Source organism: Platalea leucorodia (assembly GCF_965183815.1).
Source record: "Platalea leucorodia genome assembly, chromosome: 5".
NCBI lineage: Eukaryota > Metazoa > Chordata > Aves > Pelecaniformes > Threskiornithidae > Platalea > Platalea leucorodia.
In genome coordinates, this window is record NC_138827.1 from 92,440,275 (window position 1) to 92,462,803 (window position 22,529).

At 39.2% G+C, this 22,529-nt stretch overlaps 1 protein-coding gene across 1 annotated transcript in view; it reads left to right on the forward strand.

Moving 5' to 3' along the window:
* Positions 1-688: 688 nt before the first annotated feature.
* Positions 689-22,529, forward strand: part of CCDC93 (CCC complex scaffolding subunit CCDC93) — a 54,302-nt gene continuing 32,461 nt past the window's right edge. Inside the window, exons 1-8 of the mRNA XM_082314453.1 lie at positions 689-770; positions 1,843-1,956; positions 3,680-3,774; positions 6,342-6,453; positions 10,688-10,786; positions 12,317-12,373; positions 17,953-18,053; positions 22,407-22,446. Of these exons, the coding sequence (XP_082170579.1) occupies positions 729-770; positions 1,843-1,956; positions 3,680-3,774; positions 6,342-6,453; positions 10,688-10,786; positions 12,317-12,373; positions 17,953-18,053; positions 22,407-22,446 (660 nt within the window). The 5' untranslated portion in view covers positions 689-728. The remainder of the gene's footprint in view (positions 771-1,842; positions 1,957-3,679; positions 3,775-6,341; positions 6,454-10,687; positions 10,787-12,316; positions 12,374-17,952; positions 18,054-22,406; positions 22,447-22,529) is intronic.

Consider the following 22,529-nt stretch of genomic DNA (forward strand, 5'->3'; position numbering starts at 1 on the left):
CGACGGGGCTGCGCTCAGACACGGGCCCACGCTGCCAGCAGGCAGAGGCAGCACCCGATTACGAGGGTGCAAAGGTTCCCGAGCGTGGGACCCGTCTGCCGGCCAAGGAAAAATACAGTCAAATCCCCCTCAGCTGTCAGGGCATCAAATGAAACCCAGCTGCTAACGAGGGGTGGCAGCGGCCTGTGGGGCGTGAGAGGCCGTGAGGCACCTCTCAGGTCACAGAGCGCTCGGTAACTTGTCCTCCATGCTGGCGAGAGGCCTCAGGTCCCCTTGCAAAAGTAAAAACGAAGGAAAAAGGAGAAGGGCGAGCGCCAGTAACACAGAGGGGAAGCGCCCGGGACCAGCGGGTGCCGGCAGGGCGGGCCGGGCTGTGAGGGGCCGGCGGCGCGGCGCGGCCCTGGGCACGGCGGGGCAGGGGGGCGGCCGCCCGCGGGCACTGGCGGGCGGGGCGGGACGGCGCTCGGCGGTTGCGCTCCATGCAGTCAGTCACATGAGCCGCCGGGGAGCCGCGCGGCCCCCGCCCTCCTTCCCCCGCACCCCTTTGGCCGTGAATGGCACGGCCCGGATGCGCTTGTACGCAAGGAGGGTGCGGGCGAACCATTGAGCGGGAGCGGGGGAACCCGGTAGCCGCCGGCTGGGAACACCCCTTCGCCCGGGCGTTGCGGCGGGGGGAGCGGACGTGACAGGCTGAGCGGCCGGGCGCAGGCTGCCGGAGACGGAGGGCGATGGTCGTCCCCAGGGGACAGGAGTACCAGGCCCCCCAGGAGGTACCGTAGCGGCGTCTCTCCCAGGCCCCCCCGCCAAACCCAACCCCGGGCAGAGCGGCGTTGGCGGGGCGCGGCCGCCCGCTGTTCCCCCGGCCGCGCTGCACTGGCTTCCCCGCGCTCCCTGCCCGCTCCTTCCCCTCCTCGCCTCCCCGCCCGCGGCCCCGTGAGGTGGGGTCCCTCGGGGCGTGGGGAGCCGGGCCCCTCTCCGCCCCGCTCCCGGGGGGGAGGCCCTGAGGGGCTGCGGGCAGCGCCTGTGGAGGTCACCCTCGCTGCACCATTGCCTTTCCCCGTCCCCTCTGCTTGCCAGGCTTTTCAGGTTTCCGTGGGAGGGAGAGGACGGGAGAGGAGGAGGCTGTGGAAAGGGTTTTGGGGAAGAGGGAGGTGAGGAGGGTCCGTAGGTGGGTCGCTGAGGGGGAGACCTGAAGCCCTGTGAGCCATCTCTCCGGCCCAGGTCTGAGGCGTTTGGGTGCTCTGTGCCTCTAGTAAACCATGTATATTCTTGGAGCTGTGGGGTTTCACCCTGTCACCTGGGGACAAAAGCGCTTTTAAAAGGGTGCTGTGCTGGTGAGGCTTTGGAGCACTGAAACTCTCCAGGCTGCCTGTCAGAGTTTAGGTTTTGTTACTGCCGTGCTTGCAGTTTGCTTAAAATTGCGTTACCCAAGAAGTGGAATTCCACATGAGTTTCTTCTCCTGTTTTTGTAAAAAGATTGTAGAAGCCTTAATGTGAGGCGTAGGATTTTGTGAACACTGAAATTGAAAGAAATGTGCAAAATGAAGGATAAATTAACTGTCTTATGGCAATAGGAGCAATCTGTCTAGCTGGAGGCAAGTGGTGGACCAGGAGTTTGACCAGCAAAACCAGATTAAAATATTGAACTGGGTGAAAAAGATGTGATGTTAAATCCATGTAGAAATGCATTACCTATTTCTTTAATGTCTTTCAACGTAACAACCAATATGCTGATGAAAGTCAAGGTTTTCCCTGATATGTATCTATGTTAAGATAAAGTTTAGAAAAGATTCGTTGGAGGAATGAAGGAGAAACACTGAATTAGTGTTCTTCATTTGCCAGGTTGAAACAAGAGAAGATGAGGAACAAAACATCAAGCTGACTGAAATTTTGGAACTATTGGTGGCTGCTGGGTATTTTCGAGCAAGAATCAAAGGATTATCACCCTTTGACAAGGTGAGACCAATGCAGGATTTTCAAAAACCTTTTTTAAGTATATGAGGGTTGTGTATTTTTTGCAACTTGGTTTAGCAGTGCTAGGTGATTAAAAAAAAAATACTAGGAAGACACGAGGCTTTCCTATGTAAATAATTCTGCAAATGACCCAGTTTCAGGCAGATAGGACCTCCTCAGTCTTGAAAAATGATTTTGTGCAGCAAGGCCTGTTTTAAAGGAACCAGTTGGATGCAAGCTAATTGCTGGTATGCTTTTCTGTGGGTGTTATGGCCTAAGTTAGAGTCATATATGGGGAAATGTGCCCCTCTCTCAACTGCAGTTAGAAGAGCTAGAAAGACTTGATACTTGGAGATAGCATGGTAATTTTAAAAAGAAGTATTCATTCATGAGAAATGAGGAAATATTTGCCTTGAGAGGCTCTGTGTAAGAATGGAACAGTTAGTAGCCTAGTGAGATTATTTTGGGGCTGTTTTTACATCTCTTTAGAATGTCACATATGTTAACCTTTCATTGTCCTAGACAGGAAGTATGTGATACTGACAGCGAGCAAAGTTCAGGTTGAAAAGAAACTTCTGAATGGTTTTAGTGCTGACTGTGTGAGAAATTCCTGAACCAAGGTTTGAAAACACAGAACTACAGCAGCCTTGAAATGGACTCTTCTGTTTTCTGCTGCTTCTTTGATCATAGCACAGCCCTACTTTGCAATACAATTTTAGTTTCTCCAAACTGCTTGGCGTTACTGACCTTAGCTGTTCAGGAGGCTGCACACACAGACACAAAGTAGTTTCAAGGAGACTGCCTCAGGATGTAATATTGTTGCGTTGATGTGTAGAAATGGATGCATCAGGTTTATACTTGCCTCAATACAATTGCAAAGTTACCGTTTCATGACAATGCCCAACCTTTACAAAAATGAGCATTGCTATAACAAATGATCTAGCTGCTAGTATAAAAGAGATACTGATTAACTGTTTCAGACGGGAATGTGAGAGGGGTAATGTGTTAGAAAACCTTGTACAAAACACCCTAATTTGCTGTGTGATGTTGGTAAGTTATTCTACATTTTAATCCTTTTTTCCTGTTCTTTGCCTTTGCATACTTTTAGGTTATCTTGCATATGTTTTTGCAAGGTTGTCTTTAAATATTTATGTGAAGTTGATGAAATAGCTCAAGAGTTTAAATATGCCTAAGTATCTATAGGAATAGGGCCGGAAATAGAGATTTCTACAGAGCTGGGGATTTCCATTACGATGTTGATACCGTGCCTAGCACTTGGTCTTGCATATGTCAGCAAGCCAAGAATAATAGTAGCAAAGGTCTATATATAATGGTAAATATATGAATAGAGAAATTACGATCCTTGATAAAATTTTGATATGGTCGCTTCTTAAAGATCATGACATTTAACATACTGTCGTGTTTTATCTATTGTTTTTATTTTTTTAATCTGAGAGCTGTTTCAAAACTAATATATTAAGCGAAGAGAGGAATTTAGAATGTCACTAACTGCTCTGGGTTTTTTTTTCTGTCTTGTATATGTGTATTGTATATAAAAGTTGATATATGCATTCTATCTATATGCATTTCAGTCTTTATATAAGAATACTGAGGATGGAGAAAATACTAAGCTGTAGTTCCTAAAATAAATAAAGCTTTTAAGATGCATTTGGTTTTACCTCTTCAAATTAAAATGGAACTAACTATGCTGTTGCTCCTTTACTAGGTGGTAGGCGGCATGACGTGGTGTATCACTACTTGCAGCTTTGATATCGATGTTGATTTATTGTTTCAGGAAAACTCTACTATTGGTCAAAAAATGTAAGTTAATTAAATGGCAAGTGTGGTATTTTTTTTCTTCTTAGAAAAGAAGAAGCGGGCGGGGGGGGGGAAGTTACCTGACATTTGTTTGTTTATAAGAAGGATTTTTAGTCCAAGGTTCCCACTTTTCAAGACCACCCGTTTGCAAAACACTGCACTGGTTTCTGGGCTTCTCAGACTGTGGTTCCACAAACTCTAAAACCCAGAAAGAAGCTTATTCCAAAAAAGGCAGTGCTAGTCCCCTCTGGGCTGCCATGTTCTTATATCCCTGCTAAGCAGTGAAAGCATTTATGTGACTCCACATCGAACTGGATTGGGAACTGATCCAGATTAAAACCTACCAAAAAAAAAAAAAAGAAGAAAATAGTTTTAACATGAATCAGTTCCTGGATCCAGTTCTCTATGCAGCTGCACAGATGCTTGTGCTGGCACAAAGGGATGATGTAGAGGCCAAAACAAAGGGCAGAGGGAGACCACGCTGCTGGAAACTGGAGTGCAACATTAGAAGACCTTCTTTGAGTTGTCTATGTCTGCAGTTTTGCTGTGTAAATAACCTCTGATTCTCCTTTATGGTTCTGGGTTGGAATTGTAGGCATCAGCAAACAGAATTTAAAGCATGACACTGTTGCTGAAACAGTTACCTGCTCCATACTGAGGAGGAGGAGTTCCTTCCTGATAGTGACCCAATGAGACTGTTTTGGTTTGATTCGTTTCTTATGCATGGAATTTGCTCATAAGCCAGCTAATTCCTGTGTTAGGGAGATTGTAAAAATTGTTTATGCTGAGAAAGGAAATACATTCTAAACTGCATTATTTCCTTATGCATTTCTGTGATAAAAGAGCCATAATTAAAATTTGCAGGAAGTAAGAATAGCCTGTCAAGTGACAGTTGCATCAAGAGACTTGTTTGCTCAGTGTAATTGAAAAGAATATATTTCTGTGCTGTTTTCTTGAAAGTCATTTAGCATTGGCAAGGCTGCAACACATTTAAAAATAAAGATTTGTGGTTATTGCCATTAAACTTGGAGACACTTAAATCATCATAGATAACTAACTAGATAAAGCTTTGTTAAGTGCACAGAATTAAGTAGAGACTAGGAATGAAGACGGTGGTGATAGTTTTTAAAATTGCCTTCTTTGGTGGCCTTAAGAACAGCAGGATAGGAAATAGTTAAGCTGTTCTGAAAATGTTCTGTTATCTTTCCAGCTGACTGGATGCAAAACTGGCAAAACAAAAACCAGGCTCCTCTCCCAAAACAGCAACAATGATTTATTTGTAAATCTAAAGTGTTCAGAGTCACACAAGCATAGGCTGTTTTGATGGCCATGTAATGTTTACATTGGTGGTGGCTCAGTGCTTCTGTGATGTTCTCAAGATGAGGAAAAGTTAAGTTGTGTTTTCTCGGTAGTATTCTGAAGACATTTGATGGTGTCCTATTATTTAACTGCTGGGTTGAAATAAACATGGAAACATACATTAGGAGAGGATCTTGCATCTACTGGATAAATGGGGGGGGGGGGGGGGTAATTGCATTTGCTTCGATTGTGCTGAGCGGCGCTGCTATTTTCATGTTGTAGAATATTAGTATGGTGCCATAGTGAAAATTGCCTTATAAGAATGATGTCAAAGTTTTCACTTCTCTTAAGAAGTATAACTTTTCAGGCTCTGTTCCCAGACTTTGGTCTCTGTCTCATATCTCTTTGCTTCCTCTTTTATTCTTCCAGCATATCAGTTGTCCATTTGGGCAGTACTGAATATCACTGAGGTCAGTACTGGATCAGTTAATTTTTTTCCTTCAGGGAAAAATAGTTTTCCCAGTACAGTGTTCATCCTCAGTGCTGACACCTGCCTTAAAAATGTGCTTGACAGCATTGGCAACAAAAAAAATACCTTGCCCTGAAATAAGGGATTCGGTGGAAGCAGGATGAATCCCTTTTGTTAGGGTAATCCTTGCACTTTACCAGCTCTTACCTGAGCTGTAGAATGAGATGGTTGCTAGCAAATCCAGTTTTACTCACTTCAAAACCATGTGAAGTATATTGTGTATTTAGCTTTTAGGTGTAATATATCTATTTAAACTCATGAAGTTTCAGTAGTAATGTCAAGATATATTTTGGGAGTTCTGCTAAACAAATTTTTAAGTCCTTACATTTGATTCTGGACTTCAAGTGCATACCTTTTACTTAGTATAACTGTTCTAAAAGCTAGTGTTTCTTCATGTGTGCATATATTATGATATGCAGAGGTGTTTGTAGATTATCTTACATGGGCATTTCATCTGACCAGACATGCAGATCTTAAAATTTTCGGTGCGATACTATAAATGAAATCACAAGCTAGGAGCCTGCAAGAGGGGTTTAATCACCTTTTCACAGACTAATAATATATATAGTACAATGTAAAAGCTATTTTGTAAATAAAAGTTTGATTGCTTTTCACAGCTGTATACAGTGGAAGCCACTAGAAGGAACCTTCTAACTACTAACTGTGTTTGCAAACATAATTTGTAATTTACAGAAGAAAACTGTAGCATATACACATGTGTGTTTTTGTTGTTTTATAATAGTGCCTTAACTGAAAAAATTGTGTCAGTATTACCAAAAATGAAGTGTCCTCATCGTTTGGAACCACATCAGATCCAGGGACTGGATTTCATTCATATATTTCCTGTTGTACAGGTAACAATTTTGTGACGTATCAATACTTTGCTGAAAAAGGCCGTAAAACTTGCATAAAAAATTTAACAAAAAGGTCTGTATTATTATTTGGCTCTTTAACTTTCGAATGAATAATCACAGAGAAGTGGTTTAAATGAATGTGTTTAAAGAATTGAGTGACATTCTGGATGGTAGAATTCTTAAGCATTGTTTGATTCACGTTTAAGAAAAACACAAAACAAACTCTTTCAGTTCTTTGAAATGGAGTCAGATTCTACCTTTTGCGGAACGTCTGCTTAAAGAAACTAAAGTTTACGGTTGTTTCGGAATCTGATAATCTACTTTGCCAGACTAGGAAATAGAACAAATATCTTCCAGTCTATGTTTAAGCTTATGGAGTAAGTTATGCAGATAGTCACTCAGTCAAAAGGATATGGATAAGGCGAAAGCCAGTTGGAGTTGTTTCTTTAAGTATAATTCATCCTTCATTCGTATCGCTTAAAAACTGTATGGGTGGAAAAATAAATTGCTCTGACACGTGACCCTATTGCTCTGGATTTGTTGAGCAGCATGAACTGACTATGTGCATGCTCGTAGTTCTCCATTTTATTAAGGTTTAAGCTAATATGTGATGTGTTCCAGTTATGTGTGGTATCTTGAGAATCCTTGGTATGTCGTTACCATTTTTTGATTTTACTTTCATCTGCACACAGAAATGTATCTTTGATAAATAGGGAAAATGAAGACTGTTAGCAAGCTGCTTTTTCATTAAATATCTCCGTACTGCCTGCCTGTGAAAGAATTTAGCAAGTAAGAATTTAATCTAAATTACAGTTTGTAAGAAGTGGGGAAAACTTCCCGTTGTTTCTTTCTTGTTATCTTCTAGTAGGGGGCTCCTGAGAAAAAGCACACTTAACTTTTTGTGGGGAGTGCAGTTATGTAGCATCTGCTACTGTTACACAGCTTTCAAGCTGTGCTTATGCTGCCTAAGGTGGAAAGTTTGTATCTTGTTAATGTGAGCTTTTACTTCTGAACTTGCATTTTCCTACCAAAAAAAAAAAAAAAAAAAATCCCAACCCAGGTTAAATTCCTGCCCTGGTCACTTGATGATAATGATGTTGACAATGAATGGTTACACTTATCGGATACAAGACTTCTCTCACAGGAAAAAGAATTCCTCTCCTAAAGTGGGAACATAAACTATTACTCCTGCTGTAAAAACTATAGCACTAGGTGTTCTTTTCTCTGACCTGCTTTACCCAAAATCCTGATTTGGGATATTACCTCTGGAAAGGAGAAACATTAATTCTAAGCAGGGAGGAAATTGGCTTCTAGATTTCTCTGAGCGCAGTGATTCTCAGTATTAGGAGCTGGCCAGTAGGTGGTATATCTAATCCATACTTGGTGAAAAAGTCTTTCTTGATGAACTTAGTTTTTTGTATGCAGAGGATGGTTTTTTTAGAAATTGTGGCTTTCTGTCAGGTCCCTGTGAAGTTTTGCCTGCTCCAGATACTGTTGGTTCCTCATTTCGTCCCAACCAAGATAGCCCTTCGAGAAAACTTTTGTTGGTGTCACCAGTATACTGTGTTCTGAAAAAGACCATGCAAGAGCTGTAATAGGCTGACCACACCATGGCATGTAGGAATTATGTATTTGATAATGACACTTTACTCAATGTCCTGTTAAATTCAAGATTTCATTTGCTATCTGTAAATCTCAAATCAGTCCCCAAATAATACAGAAGCTCTTTCCTCCACCTGGCATTGTGTCCCAATAGCTCTTGCATTGTGCAGGCTACTCTGGTGAACTTGATGGGAGGAATTTAGATGAATCCTTCCCTACAGGAAGAAATTAGATTGAGTTGGCTCACTGCCATAGCCTGTAGCAGAACTTAAAAAAAACAAACGAAAACAAAAAACTAAAAAAAAACTCCAGTGGGCAGAAATGGTGCTGTTCTTCCTAGTAAATTCTGCTTATGTTCACAGAGAAAAGTATGTACACAATCTTGTGTTGCGATGTGCTTTGTAATTAATAATCTGCATTTTCATCTCTCTCGTTGTCATCATCTTCCCCTCACTTTCCAGGGGTTCATGGTTACAGCACAGAAAACTATTGCTGGTTCAAACTTGGATCCCAAGATTGATCTGATTTCTCATGTGACCTCCTGCACAGGCTGTCAACAGCCCACAAGATTTATCTTCTCCAACATTATTTAAAATGTAGTTCAATCTCTTGTGGCTTTTTGTGTGGTCTTGTAAATGTCAGAAGTCTTTTTTTCTTATACGGGCATGTGGTTCTTCTTGAACACTGCACAGGCTTGAAGATACGTCTTTTTATGGTGGAGCTGTAGTTTTTGAAAACATTAAGTGATCTATAGTAGGAAAATTTGATAGAAACGCATATAACCTAGCTGTAATGGCTTCTACCTGGGGTCCAGCCAAGATTAACGAGATGAGGTTGTGTTCCAAGTGGTGTCTTCTGTCAGAGTATAGCAGACTAATGATACAAGACAGGTTCAGGGTTGGGTCCTGGCACTGAGAGCCCAGAACATTTTCTGTTCAACTTCTAATTGCTTCAGATGCCAGAAGAGTTTCAGCCCATCTCCTCCCACTCAGACTGATAGAGAGGGGTGCTATGAACAGTTCAAGCTTGCTTTGTAGAAGGATGACCATACCACAGACCACAGACTGTATAAAAGCCACCTGGACTATCCATTTGTTTTAAAGTATGCTCCCAAGGGCTTCTTTGGAGTAGAAAGGGATGAACCTGTATGCATGCAGAGTATAATCACATTCTTGTATACGTGCCGTAAATCCAACACTTCCGAGAGCCGAGGGATTTATTATTTATTCAGTGTGACCTGCTCAGTAGAAGGAGAACATTGATAGCTTTTAGAGTACAGTAGAGTTTTGAGTTTTTTGAATGTAGAATAGGATGTATGTTGTGTTGGCTGGTACAGCTGAGCTCTTGGTCTGGTGAGTTGTGAGGTGTACAGGCTATTCCATGGTATAGATGAAAATAAAAAGCCAGAAAACTAACAGTCCTTTGTTTCGTGAACTACTGTGAACTGCTGCTGTGTATTTTTTCTATATTATGTATTATTCTGTATTTTGATAACATAATGTTATTATTCTGTATTGTATTGAATAATATGTATTATTCTGTATTTTGATAACATGATGTTATTAATGTTTAACAAATAATAACAATGAATACTATAGATAATATAACTACTTAGTGGGGTGAAGTGTACTTTGTTAAAATGTATTTTTAGCTTAAGTAGTAGATTTCTTGTGCTAGGATGTAGGGTTTATGCCACTCAAATTTTGGAGGGCACTTCAGGTTGTTTTTTTTTTTTTGGAGGGGACGTTTTTGTTTTTGTTTTTTTTTTTTCTTCCTCCTGAAAGATGGAAGCTAAAAGAATAATATTTAAAGTGGCCCACATCCATTTCTATTCCACAGATGCTCTTCACTTTCCTTTTTTGGAGTTATTTTATTGAAGATCCAATTTTTTTGATTACAGAAATTCATATTGGCAAAATGTCAATTAATTTTGCTTATGCTTGTGAAGATTTCATATGTTTTTGTTAATAAATGAATTTGTCAACTAAGAATTCCTAATAGCTGAAATTTGCGGTAGAATTTTCTTTCCATACTTATTAGAAGAAATTAATTAGAATGTAAAAGCAATTCAGTATATGAGAGGTTACAGTGCAAGCTAAATAAAGGGGAAATCATGTGATAAAATAACTAATTTTGCAATACACTATTTAAAAATAACATTGGGAAAAGTGTTTTTTCAGGATACCAGGCTCTGCTCCAAGGAGCTTATAAGGGAAGGCAGTCTGATCTTCTTTGAACTATTGAATCCCACTGTAGTATGAACAGTATGGCTCATTGAGGTTTCTACAGTTCAATAGTTCAACAGGATGAAGAATATTTAGGTTTTTCTGCGTAAAACTTTGATTATAAGAAAAGCCATGTGGTTTCTTAGCTTATGCATTAGCTGATCGCTCTACTGAGCTTTTTAGTACATAGGAGAAGAGCAAGTGTGAAGTTTATAAAATAGCTAACACTGAATCATTTTGTTAGGAGTAGGTCCTCAAGTTGCCGTGTTTACAAATAAATGTTCTTGTTTGTGTGCTTAAAATGTGCTTTTAGCTTTTATCATGTATTAAAAATAATTGTGCAGCTGGTGTTTGCTGCTGTTATTCTTCCCCTTTCCACTGATACAAACCTTTTTTTTCCCCCCTAGTGGCTGGTGAAACGTGCAATAGAAACAAGGGAAGAAATGGGAGACTATATCCGTTCTTACTCTATATCACAGTTTCAAAAAACGCATAGACTACCGGAGGTAAGATCAAGCCAGTTCTTGTTTCTATTACAGTATGTCAAATTCTCAGGTGCAGTACCAGCTTCACAGTTCTGAAATCAGCACAATACGCCACAGTAGCCTTTGCTATCATTTTATTGATCTGTCCTAGAGGACTCCATGCACAAACTCAACTGGGGAAAAAAATTAAAACATTATTATGACAGAGAGTTCATAGATACTGGTTAACTTTTGCTTAAGAGTTGCCTTAGTTTTTCTGCAGTATTTGGTACTTCTCTGTCATAGAATCATAGAATGTCCTGAGCTGGAAGGGACCCACAAGGATCATCGAGTCCAACTCCTGTCCCTGCATAGGACAATCCCAAAAATCACACCAGTCTGGCTTGCCAGGTAGCTGGCTTCTGGTGTGGCTGTAGAACTCTGTGCAGTGTTTCCAGACAAACCATGGACTGGAGCTACATTGCCTGAAGTGTGTTTGAGAACAGCTGGCATGCTGTGGAGAAGCTGATCTAGCTACATGAGAACTGATAATGCTGGGAACAGTTAATTAACTGAGAACAGTTAATGCTCTATAACTTGGGTTTTGTTTTAGAGTGCGGAAAGTCAGCTCTTGTCTCCCTGTATCCAAACCCCAAAATTTGTTCTTGAAAACTAGATTCCTAAAAAACTTCATTCAGAAACTGAACTTGGGGAAAGACAGAGAGGACAGGTCTAGGTTAAAAGGAAGTACATTTGTGTCTGTAAAATAGGATTGCCAGAGGAGTGAGAGCTGCAGCTTTAGCTAGAAGTGTAGTGGTAAGAGTAATTTTTCAATGTTTGAGGTACCTTGATATATTCCTTCTCCTTCTGATAAGAGCCAAATGCTGCCGACTTTGAAGTTACATGCTTAGAACAGTGTTGTGATCCTCTCTTCTTCCTCTTCTGCAGTAATGATATGAAGGCTTGTTGGTGTAGAAAAAGAGCTGGAACGAGCTTGGATTTGTGCCTATAGTGCAGAGCCATCGGTTCTGTTCATGCATATCCCAAGGCAATTCCATATTTAAAACCTAGAACCCAAGTTTTATCTCTAATTCAGTAACAGCATTAAAGGTAGACGTCCCTAGTATTGGGACAGACAGACAGATTTTATTAGTTTGAGGTGGTTTGGATTTTGTTTAGTTTTTTTGATTGTTTTTAATGCTTAGAAACTAAAATAACAGGAGGGGAAACTTCTGTTTTCCACATTAAGCCCCCCCCCCCAACTTCATTTCTTCAGTGTAGTAATGATTGGAGATCCTGGTAGTGGGCTGGGGTTGCATTTGTGTCAGGTACTGTATAAGCAGAGAGCAGAAAGACTGCTGATCTGGATACAGTTTTAAAGACCTATCTACCTGTATCTGATGAGAGAAGCAAATGCTTTTCTGTGTTACAGGAAATCACTAACACTTCACCAAATAATTGGGCAGCTCAGTTAGAAACTATTTGACAACTTTGTTTGCTAAACTCATTACAATGGTTGAGATTTAATCTCCATTCCTGGTATTTTTAATCACCTCCGTTAATGTCTTGCAGGATGATGAATTTATGCAAAGAAAAGAGAAGGCTATCAAAACTGTTACTGATATCTTTGTAAGTATGTTAGATTTCTTTTTTATGATCAAGAAGCAATTGGTTTTAGTAATGAAATGGTGGTGGTTAATTGTTTAATGCAGCCAATCCTGGGTTTTCTCAGGAGAAGGTCCCAATTAAGTTACATGTCGAGCTTCATTCTTAGAACAGGTCTCAAAGGCCAACATATCAGATTGAAAACCTTTTAGTTGTGCACTATACGAGTAGATAAACCATATCAACTGCCTACACAGAGAGTGTGGAGTTCCATGCTATCAAACAAAAGTCACAAGGTAGCTTCCACACTATTAAACGCTCAGCAGACTAAGTGTTTGTTTGAAGTTATCAGCAGTTGGACTATTTATCTTGAAATTAATCAAAATGGCAATGATCTCCTCAATTTGAATGTCTGCATTTCAGAACTTATCTTTTTTACTTCTTGTGATTAGCAATGAAAATATACACCCTACCTCGGAAATGTTCTTCAAGTAGCAACTGTTGGTTGGGAAAGTTGGTATCACTTGTGTTCTCCCTCTTCAGGTGCAGATCTTCTAACTATTGGATAAACTGTTTGTTTATATTTTTTGAAAGCTTGTTCATGAGCACTACCAGGAGTGACATGTAAAATACATAGGCTGCATCACTGTCTCATACCTGAATTCAGATGCCTAGCTAGCAACTTGAGTTTCTGTCCTTGCTTTCTCTCTGTTTTCCCTGTTTGCTTGTGACTGTCAGTTCACCATTTCTGACTCCCAGCAGTTTGCTACATTTTTTTTTTCTTTTGACCATCTTGATAAATTCCCAGGCCAGCATTTTTGAAGGGATGAGAAATCTGGGTATGCTTTGAATGGGACACTGCCAAGGCTCTTCAATAGGTGGTGAAACCCCACTCTTCTGAGAAAATCAATGCTATTTCAGGTAGCTCTAGCCAGACACCCTAAACTCTTTGTCCATGGATAGAGGTGTTAAGTGCCAGTATAACGAGCTATATGATAGATTGCATAACGGACCAGACAAGTCATCTTACTCTTTTGTCATGTTTTGGAGGTAGCTGTTTTTCCATATTAACAACCTGAGTGCTTCTGAGCCTAATATATTGTGGTTGAATTACAGTGTATGTTTATAGAAAGACATTGCTATGAAAGTCTCCAGGTGATGACCAATGCAAATCCCTTGTTAATCTATTTGAATAATTACTCTTGCTTTGAAAATTTCAATTACAGTCTCTAGCTGTTGTTCCCCATGGTTTGGTTGTTTTTTTTTTTTAATTATTAGCAGACTTACAATGAGTCTTTTACTCCAGCCAGCAATATTTGTCTTTCCAGTGAGATCTGTTTTCCGTTTTACAAGTTAGCTCCCCTTATAAATGGGAAGTATTGTTTTGTTTATTGTTGTGGATGGAGTGAGAATGCACTTCACTTGTAAGAGAGAAGCAACAATATACTTTATTGATATAAAACAGTGAGTTAACAAAGTTCATTGGTAAATGTGACAGTGGTTTAACAAGATTCGATGGCAAAGGACACTTGATTATTTACTGCACAGAGGACAGGGTCAGACAAAACTGGCAGGGAGACCCTCCCATTGAGTCATGGGGTTCAGAAAGGGCCCCCTTGCTTTCTAAACTCCTTCTCAGAAAGGAGTCTAGGTGCGGCTGGATCCAGTCCCAGGCCCAGACTTGGTCAACAGTTTATGTCTAAAGGATTATATATGCGCAATCAATCCTTTGTATCACTTAGCTAAGATTTCAAAGTTTAGCATGCCATTAGTCACTTACTGAGGATCTGATGCACCAAGGATTCTCTCAGCCTTGAGGAGTGACCTTGAGAGACGTCCCTACTCAAGGGGAGATCCTGGCGTGCAGCCTGCTGCCCTGCAGGAGAGCTCAACGGTCTCTGGGCTGTCCACTATTTAAGGAGTAAAATGATTGACATTTAAGGAATAAGATGATACGACAATAGTCATATTTGCATATCAGCAAGAGGTCTGGGTCCCTGCTCCGGACAGCCCTTGGCTACTGTGTTGCCATCCATCCCGAAATTCCAGCACAAGCTGGATGCAGCCATCATGACCCCCACTGGTGGTTATTGCTTATGTGGGGCAGGGGGGAGCACACTGCCACATTTGTGCACCTGTGTAACCCTTTACATTGAGAGACAATGCAAATCCTTGTAAGAAAGCAAAATCCAAATGTGTTGTAACAAGTAGCACTTGAAATTCATTGAGCTTCTGCTTATTTTCAATTTTCAGAATAATTGTCCTAATTTTTCAAGTGTGTCCATTTTCTACCTGCGTTGTCTTTAAATAGCACTAAAGATTATTCATCCAAGTGGCTGACACCAACCTTGTCACTGAAGAGACGGAAACAAAATAATCACAGTGCTGCTGTGAGACAGCAGTACTTAGAATTTTTGGTGTCATTTAAAAAAAAAACAGAAAATATTTGCTTAACAGTAATGAAGGGATCCCTTTGGTTGCTGAGGAACAGAGGTGATTTCAAGGCTTAGTTTTCACGTTCTAATAATTTGGGTTTTTAAGTTTATTCTGTTTCATTAATGCATTTATTTGGGAGAACTTGTCTGAAAAGGAGGAATGCAGTCTCCTTTCAGTGTGCGGTTACCTAGTAAATGTCAGGTCCATTCAAGTGCCTTGTGCAAAGTCCCATGGTGCTCGGTGGAGTTCCCTTTACATATCTACCTGCATGTTTTCTGAAATTGCTTTTTAGAGCTCGAAGAGAATGACATGGAAAAGGTGAAGCAGGTACACGTATGCTAGATCAGGTGTTTCTTTGCTGGTTGAAGCCAGTGAATTGGTTTTCACTTGCCCACTATATTAGAGCTGCTAGTTTAAAATCCATAGGTCATGGTCCTGGAATCAGATATCCATGTTTCTACTTCTGCAGCTTAGGGAATAGTTCCATATTCAGGGTCCAAGAATGAAACAGAGAATGGAAAGCAAGGAAGACAAGGTATAGTCTTAAAAGTTTGATAGTGTTTTGCACCATTCGGCTAGCCTGTCTGAATATCTCTATCTGCAGAGTTGATAACGGGGTATTCTGTCTTCTCCTCCAGATCACAGATCTCAAGTTTTTAGGTGCATCTTCATGGTAGATAAAGTTTTGACATTTGTTCACCACTGCCCAGGGTATCATTAGACAAACACCTCTTCCTTAAATACATGAGCTCTGTCAGGATTATATCCTCTACAGCTGGCACCTGGTCTTCTTAATGGAAGATTAGTTCATGAGATCTCTTAAGGCGTCAAGGCACGGGTGCAGTCTAGAACACACAGAGTGAATTTTCAGGGGGGAAAGTGCACAAGCTTTCCTATCTATCCCTAGGAACTGGAATAAGGAGAAGGCGGCTGTTAGATAAAGGCTCTTCCGCAGGTCACCTTTAAATCATTATGCATTGGAATTGGAAGAGAAATCCACTTTTCTAAAAGAGGACCAGCAAGCGTGAAAGATTAGTCTGTTGTCTGAACTCATTATTATAACTCTGGTCTAAGGACCTACCCTGCTCTTCTCAGGGGGACAATACAATGAGATTTATGGTTATGATCAGGACTAAAGGTTAGAAAAGGGAATATTAAATATCAGTAATGGTTATTGGAATAAGAACTACTGCTGCTGAAAGTAGTGTCGCCACTATCTAGTGAGTTGAGATTCTCTTGCAGTGGTTTTGTTCAGCTACTCAATTATCTGATGCCAAGACTAATGTTTATGGTATGATGCCTACGCTTTATGTAGCACAGGTATAATACAGAATGCCACCATGAAAGCTATAATTATTTTTATGACTTACATTGCCTTTCTGGAGGTGTGAAAGTACATTTTGTGGGAGATTCTTGATCATAAAAAGCTTTTTCGTGTGACAGGCAAAAATGTAGCAAGATTTAATAGCTGGAAATGAAGATGACAGAAATTCAGGTTAGAATTGAAGTAAAAATTGCAAAGGGTAACTGGCAAATTCAGGAGAAACTTGCCAAGGAATACTGTTTTCACTTGTTTGAAATCTCTGCTTTGGGATTACATGTCTTTGAAAAAGGTTGAAAGCTATTTCAGCAATGTTATGGTGCAGGAATTGCTTCTTGAAAATAATAGTTTATGTTGTACAAAAGGTCAGATCAAGCAAAAAAATAATCTTCCTGTTTTATTTTCTTTTAGAATCTTTGCAACTTCTTGCATTGAACCTTTTGTCCCATGTGAATAGGATTTTTCTGAAGTTAAACATATATATGGAAAACATTGATTTCAACTTTTGTTTTTGTAATTATTTGTTCTAAGTATTCTGAGCCTGGGCCTCAAAGGATTTAAAAGATATGAGTGTAAAAGGGATCAGAAGAGGGGAGCGTTCCTTTTTGACGCTGATTATTTGGTGATGGTGATGAAGTTTTTCTCTGCTGTGATGAGGGCTGGAATTTCATTTCAGAAAAATGAGAAGAGAAAATGTCATCTAATTGATTAGGAGGGACATTTTTTAAAAAATAGCAATTGGAGTAAAAAAAAATCTTTGAGATCACAGGTTCTTGGTTAGTCTTTTTCAGTAGCCTTGCTAGCAGGATGGCACTAAACACTAGACTTCAATTAACTTCAAAATCTTGGTTCCAGCAACAGAAATGTTGCATTACAGGCTCGCTGCACCCTAATCTTTCACCAAATAAACAACAAAAACAATTCCAGTCAAAGTAAATGTTATCTTGGTTCCAGTTTCTAATTTGGGGAAAGCTGAGGATCTCATGATTATTTTTTTGTTTTGTTTGGGTTTTGGTTTTGTTTTGTTTGTGCTTTAGACAGAAGAATTTTTCTAATGTTGTTATATAGACTTTTATAGGGGCATAGTGGATCTATATGGAAGGAGGAAGAAAAAAGGTACTTTAATATAGGCCAGATTTATAGTGCTATAACAGTTGTGTCTATGTTAACAGTCAGGATAGCGGCTCTGTCCTTTTGTTTCCATTTTGTTTTTAAATTGGAAGTAGCTCTATCAGAACAAAATAGTACTTGTGAATCCTTGTTTTATTTGATGGGCTGTTGTCCAGCTATGGGATTGTATTGGGACAGCGTGAGATCGAGTGATTTTAGTGCCAAGCTTCTTAAGATATTTTTGTTCCTTAAATTGCAATAAAATCTGCTTTAATTCCATTGTAACCTGTGACCATTGAGTAGATAATAATTACATTTAATTATCTAATAAGAGATTAAAAATAAAATTAACTCGCAAAGGAGGTAACATTTCTAGACACTGGCATTATCAGCTAAATCGTAGGGCCTTTTTTAATAGATGTTGATTGTGTTATTTTTGTCTCTTCTTTCAAACATCATGGAGGAGATGGTTGAAGAAATCATGTTTGTTGTTAAATACCCACTTATTTTTTTTTTTTTTTAAACCTGGAAAGACAGGTTGTATAGTAAATTGTTTAGAAGTAAATTTGGTAAGGTTTTATCATGTAATTCCAAAAAGAAAAAGGGAAGGTTGTTTATTTGGGTAAGTATATTGAGTTGGAAAGCAAACAGTGGTATATATCATTCTAGATAAACAATTCTTCATTTATTTTAGAAAAGCCTTTTACAAGCTCTGAATTTGTTCACTGTCTTACAGGAGGTTTACAAACCCCAGAGAAAATATAAACGTCAGAAGGGAGCTGAAGAACTGCTAGATGAGGAATCAAAGGTTCATGCTACGCTTCTGGAATATGGCAGGTGAAAGGCTTTATTTAATTGTCTGTGGGTTTTGTATTGTGTGTATTTAGAAGCATTCCATATAAAATTTGGATTGTGAGGTTTTTTTCCTACTACTTGAGAATCAAACTGTTTAAGATTTACTCCTGTTTGGTTTCAAGTTTTGTTTGCTTACCCTGTAAATTCTCTGGGGACTGGACAGTCCTCGTATGCGCGAACAATGTTTGGTACAATGGGAGCCCAAGTTCTGACTTTATGCTGCTAGTAGGGTATGTTTTATTTAACACGTTTGTTCTTGGCTTCATAGAAAAGGCTTAAATTCATGATGTGTCTAGGTAGGGTCTGTCAGTCAATACTGCCTCTTTGCAAGCAATCTCTGGAAAGTGGGGAAAAAAGGACCTGAAGTTGTTATTGCTTCTTTTTGTAGTTCTAGTGTGGTTGCTACATCAGGAGGCTGAATCATGGTTTAGTGCTTTGTCTTCCTACTTTCTGCAAACTTCCATATAGAGATGAAGTTATCAAGGTTTGCACTTATCCATTACCTTTGGAAGTCCCTTTGGTTTACTGAGAGCTCTCTGAACACATAAAAATACTGTTACAGAGTTTCTGTTTCTAGTTTCTCTTTCCAATTTTCTTTTCATAGTTTAGTGATATGGACAGCTTGTCTGCTGTCTGAGCTCTTAATATTTAATGAGTGCAAATGACATTTGAATTAATTTTTGTATCTTCTGTGGCTTCTTCTCTCCCAAAGCCATAGTGGTTTTTTTTTTTTTTTTTCTTTTCTGGGTCTCATTATTTTGAGTACCTTCCTTTTACCCTTTTTGCGTATTTGTCTTGGCACACAGTTGAAATCAGCAAGTGTCCTGGTTGCAGATTGCTTATAATCTTCCCCTTTAATTCTTGGTGGTATTTTGTGAGGGCAGCATGGACAAATTAACATCTTTCAGCTCATTTTCCATTAACGTGGGATGAAATCCTCTGTGTGCTCCTAATGGAATGAAACTATTGGGAGACATCTGGGTGTCCTGTTACTCAGCAGAGCTCTTCTGAAGTTGCATAAACTTTATATACAAATGGTTAACTGCAGAACTTTTCCCCTCCTTCTGCCACCAGTGGAGTTCAGTGCAGTGATCTGAAGTATAGCAAGCTCATTTAAAAGCCTAAGATGACTGGCTGCTGTCATGAGCTTAATCCGTTCAAAACACAGAGAGCTACAATGAGATACAGTGCCTATGTATGTTAATATATATATATATATGTCTATATATGTTAAAACAGCTAATTTTATTAACACAGTTAGCATTGACAAATTCTGTGGGCTGTAGTCTTGAATGAGTCTTATTATTTTTCTAACGCTAGTAAGGAGTTAGGCTTGATTTACGTCATCCATTTTAGAGTCCAATTCCTCCCTCCCCAACGAAAACTAAATTTGCAAGTTGGTGACGGTGTCAGGGATTATTCTGTTTGGCGTGTGGATTTCTTCTCTGACTCTTCAGGGCAAGATGTGCACGCTGAAATCTTTAGATTTAGATCAGGTCATTGATACCTCATCAGTGCTCACAATGGGAATCCAAAGAGCTGGTATGGAAAAACTAAGTGGTGTACTCCTATTCTGTCTATTTATAATTTCTTGTACTGTTTCAGTGTCATTACTAAATATTGGTGTCAATAGACATCTCCTAATAAATAAAAAGTGTATAAAATAGTTTATGCAGTCTTAGGAAATTTTTGTGTATGATTTTTCTAGAGTAATTTTAGTGGGTTTTGTTTTTTGGTGGTTTTTTTTTTTTTAAAAAGGCAAAACTGGAGATCAGTATATAGCTTGAAAATTGAAATAAATAGATGTTTTCTGTAGATCTCAGAAATTGTTTTAGCTTTAGGTACTGTGGAACAGTTGACACCTAAGTAAAGGTCACTTCTGCTGGAAAAACAGATAAATCTTTAATATAAAAAAAAACGAAAATGGATGATGAAGAAAGCTTAAGTACAGAGAAAGGAAATAAGAACAGAAAAGTAGGAGGCATTGAAGATAAAAGGGAACTGCTCTTCTGTTGTACAGTGTGCATCTGTACATAGATACGAGGAGTGGTTTGGGACTAATACGAAAGATGACCAAGAACTTGTGAATTTTGGGAAGGAAAATACCTCTTCAAGACAGTATTTGTTGAGATGATCTTGATGACATTGCAGAGTCCTAGCAGAAGAACAAATGGAGACGAGGTATCTGGTGTTTGAAGGGCACGGAGCGTGACAGAAGACTTGCTGGACTGATTATTTAAATTGGCGATATGAATGAAGGACAGTGCTTACTAGAAGACAAATACAGTTAGTTATTTGGTGTGAAAAGCTTAACATGAATTGAATGGAAATGGGAGAAAATTAGGGTAGTTGCAAGGTTTGAATGTGTTTTGGTAATGCTTTCATAATGAGTTCTCAAAGCATAAAACTCTTGATCAGAAAAATATTTCTGATATAGTGCAAAAATAAAGAACATCTGAGAAAATGACAGTAGTGAGCCACACAAGTGTCTGGTTCACGTGTTTTGGTAGACAAAGAAACTCTTAAGGAGGAGGATAGTATGTCTGCTGTGAACCTAGTGATAAAATAACAAGAGTACAAGGACTCAGAGATACATACAGAAATCTGGGGGGGCAGTGGGGATTACTGTCCGCTCTTCAACAATATTAGGGGAACTAGAACACTGCTGAAAAAGCTAAATAGTAAATTTTTGGTAGATTTAGGAGTAGAGTTGAATGTTTTTAGAATTCAAATAGTTAAAGTGAACCTTTCATTCTTTTACTGCATGTAGATGGCAGTCATAGAAAATGGTGAGTAGAGGATTTTTTTTTTTCCTTGGTTATCATAGGAACAGCTCCTTTCAGAGCACACTAATCATAAAAGTTATTTTTCTCAATCCAACAAATAGTATAGGGTCTTGCAATGTCCTGATGCCAAATGCAGCATTATTCAGGTACAGCCAGTGATAGTGCCGTATTCTAAATTGTGTTTTGATCCTCTGGCCTCCAGCTTAAACGTTATCGCAAATGAGCTAGAATGTGGTAGGCCAGAGTCTGGCTTGAGAGCGGAGTGAGGCCAGTGAGCATCTTTCCACGCAGTTGCATAGTCTGTCTCAGCCAAGGGCTTTTGTTGCCACGTCTTCACATATTATCAATCGCTTTTCAGCAAAGCACAAAGTCAGTTCCTATAACAGATGTGAAATGTTAAGCTTGGGAGGCATCTGGGTTCTCTGTTAATATAACTGATGTTTAAGTTTTTGTTGGTCTGGTGCAGTTCATTACTTGGATGCAGTTATCTGTGTGAAAATAAAATTGTGCTCCTACAAAAAGCGAGAACGGATATCTAATAATGGCAATACTAATTACAAATGCTTTTATACTAATACAACTTCATGCATATTCTGTGGGAGGGAAGTGCTCTGCCACGTTCTTTGTACTGCTAAGCTTTAAAATGCACAGAGAACTTACTGTTGGGGAATTCTTGAAAACTTGGTATTATGCTGTAATATATATGCCTGAATTTACCTCTTAAGTATAAGTGTTGAATAAATGGAGAACTGGAAATGGAGAACTGGTAACAATTGATACTGCTGCTGAAGATCACTTAACTTTTAGCCATAAAAGGCTTGTAAATAGTCCTGCTTCTGCAGTAGTTAAGGAATTAAACAGTGGTAGCTGTAAGTTAGTCAACCAGGAACATCACTTCTCTTCATATCTGCGTATGTGCTGGGTTTAGTGCTTCGTAATACTGGAGATGATTGCTTACTCATATCTAAAATGTCTTTCTACCTGTTTTTTCTTTAAGATAATATTTCCAAACTAACAACATAACTCAAACGTCAATTTTTCCTCTCCCTCAGAAAAAATAGAAGTAAAAAAAATGTATTTGAGTATATATTTAAAGCTCTGAATGCCATGCTTCAGAAGGAAATTGAAGATTCATCAAAGTACACAAGCATGAATGGTTTTTTTGGGAGTAGAGATTGCACTGACAACTTCCTGAGGCCTTTCCAGAATTCAGAAGTACAGAGCTAGTAGCTGAGGATTAACTTCCAAATGGAAAGAGAGCATTGCTTTTTTCTTTCATGAGCTCTACATGACAATATTTTGTGAATAGTCTAGATTTGCAAATCACAATGGAAAGAGTAGATGGAGCTGAAATTACTCTGTAAATATGCTGCAGTACCTGATTATTTAGTTTATTTGAAGCATTCCAAAACCTGAACCTGTCTGTTGGTTTTGCCAAATGATTCACTTTTTAGTGCATTTCTTATGTTGAAAACTGATAGAAACTTAATTTATTTGTGGAAGTTGTAAACAACAATGTATTTCTTTCATATTACTATTGTTCTTTTAGGAGATACGGATTTAGCAGACAAGCAGGGAAAGCAGAACAGGTAAAAATATACTGATTTTAAATATTCATATTGTGGGAAGAATTGCGTTGTTTTTGTTGGAGTGTTGGTTACGGTAAGATCTT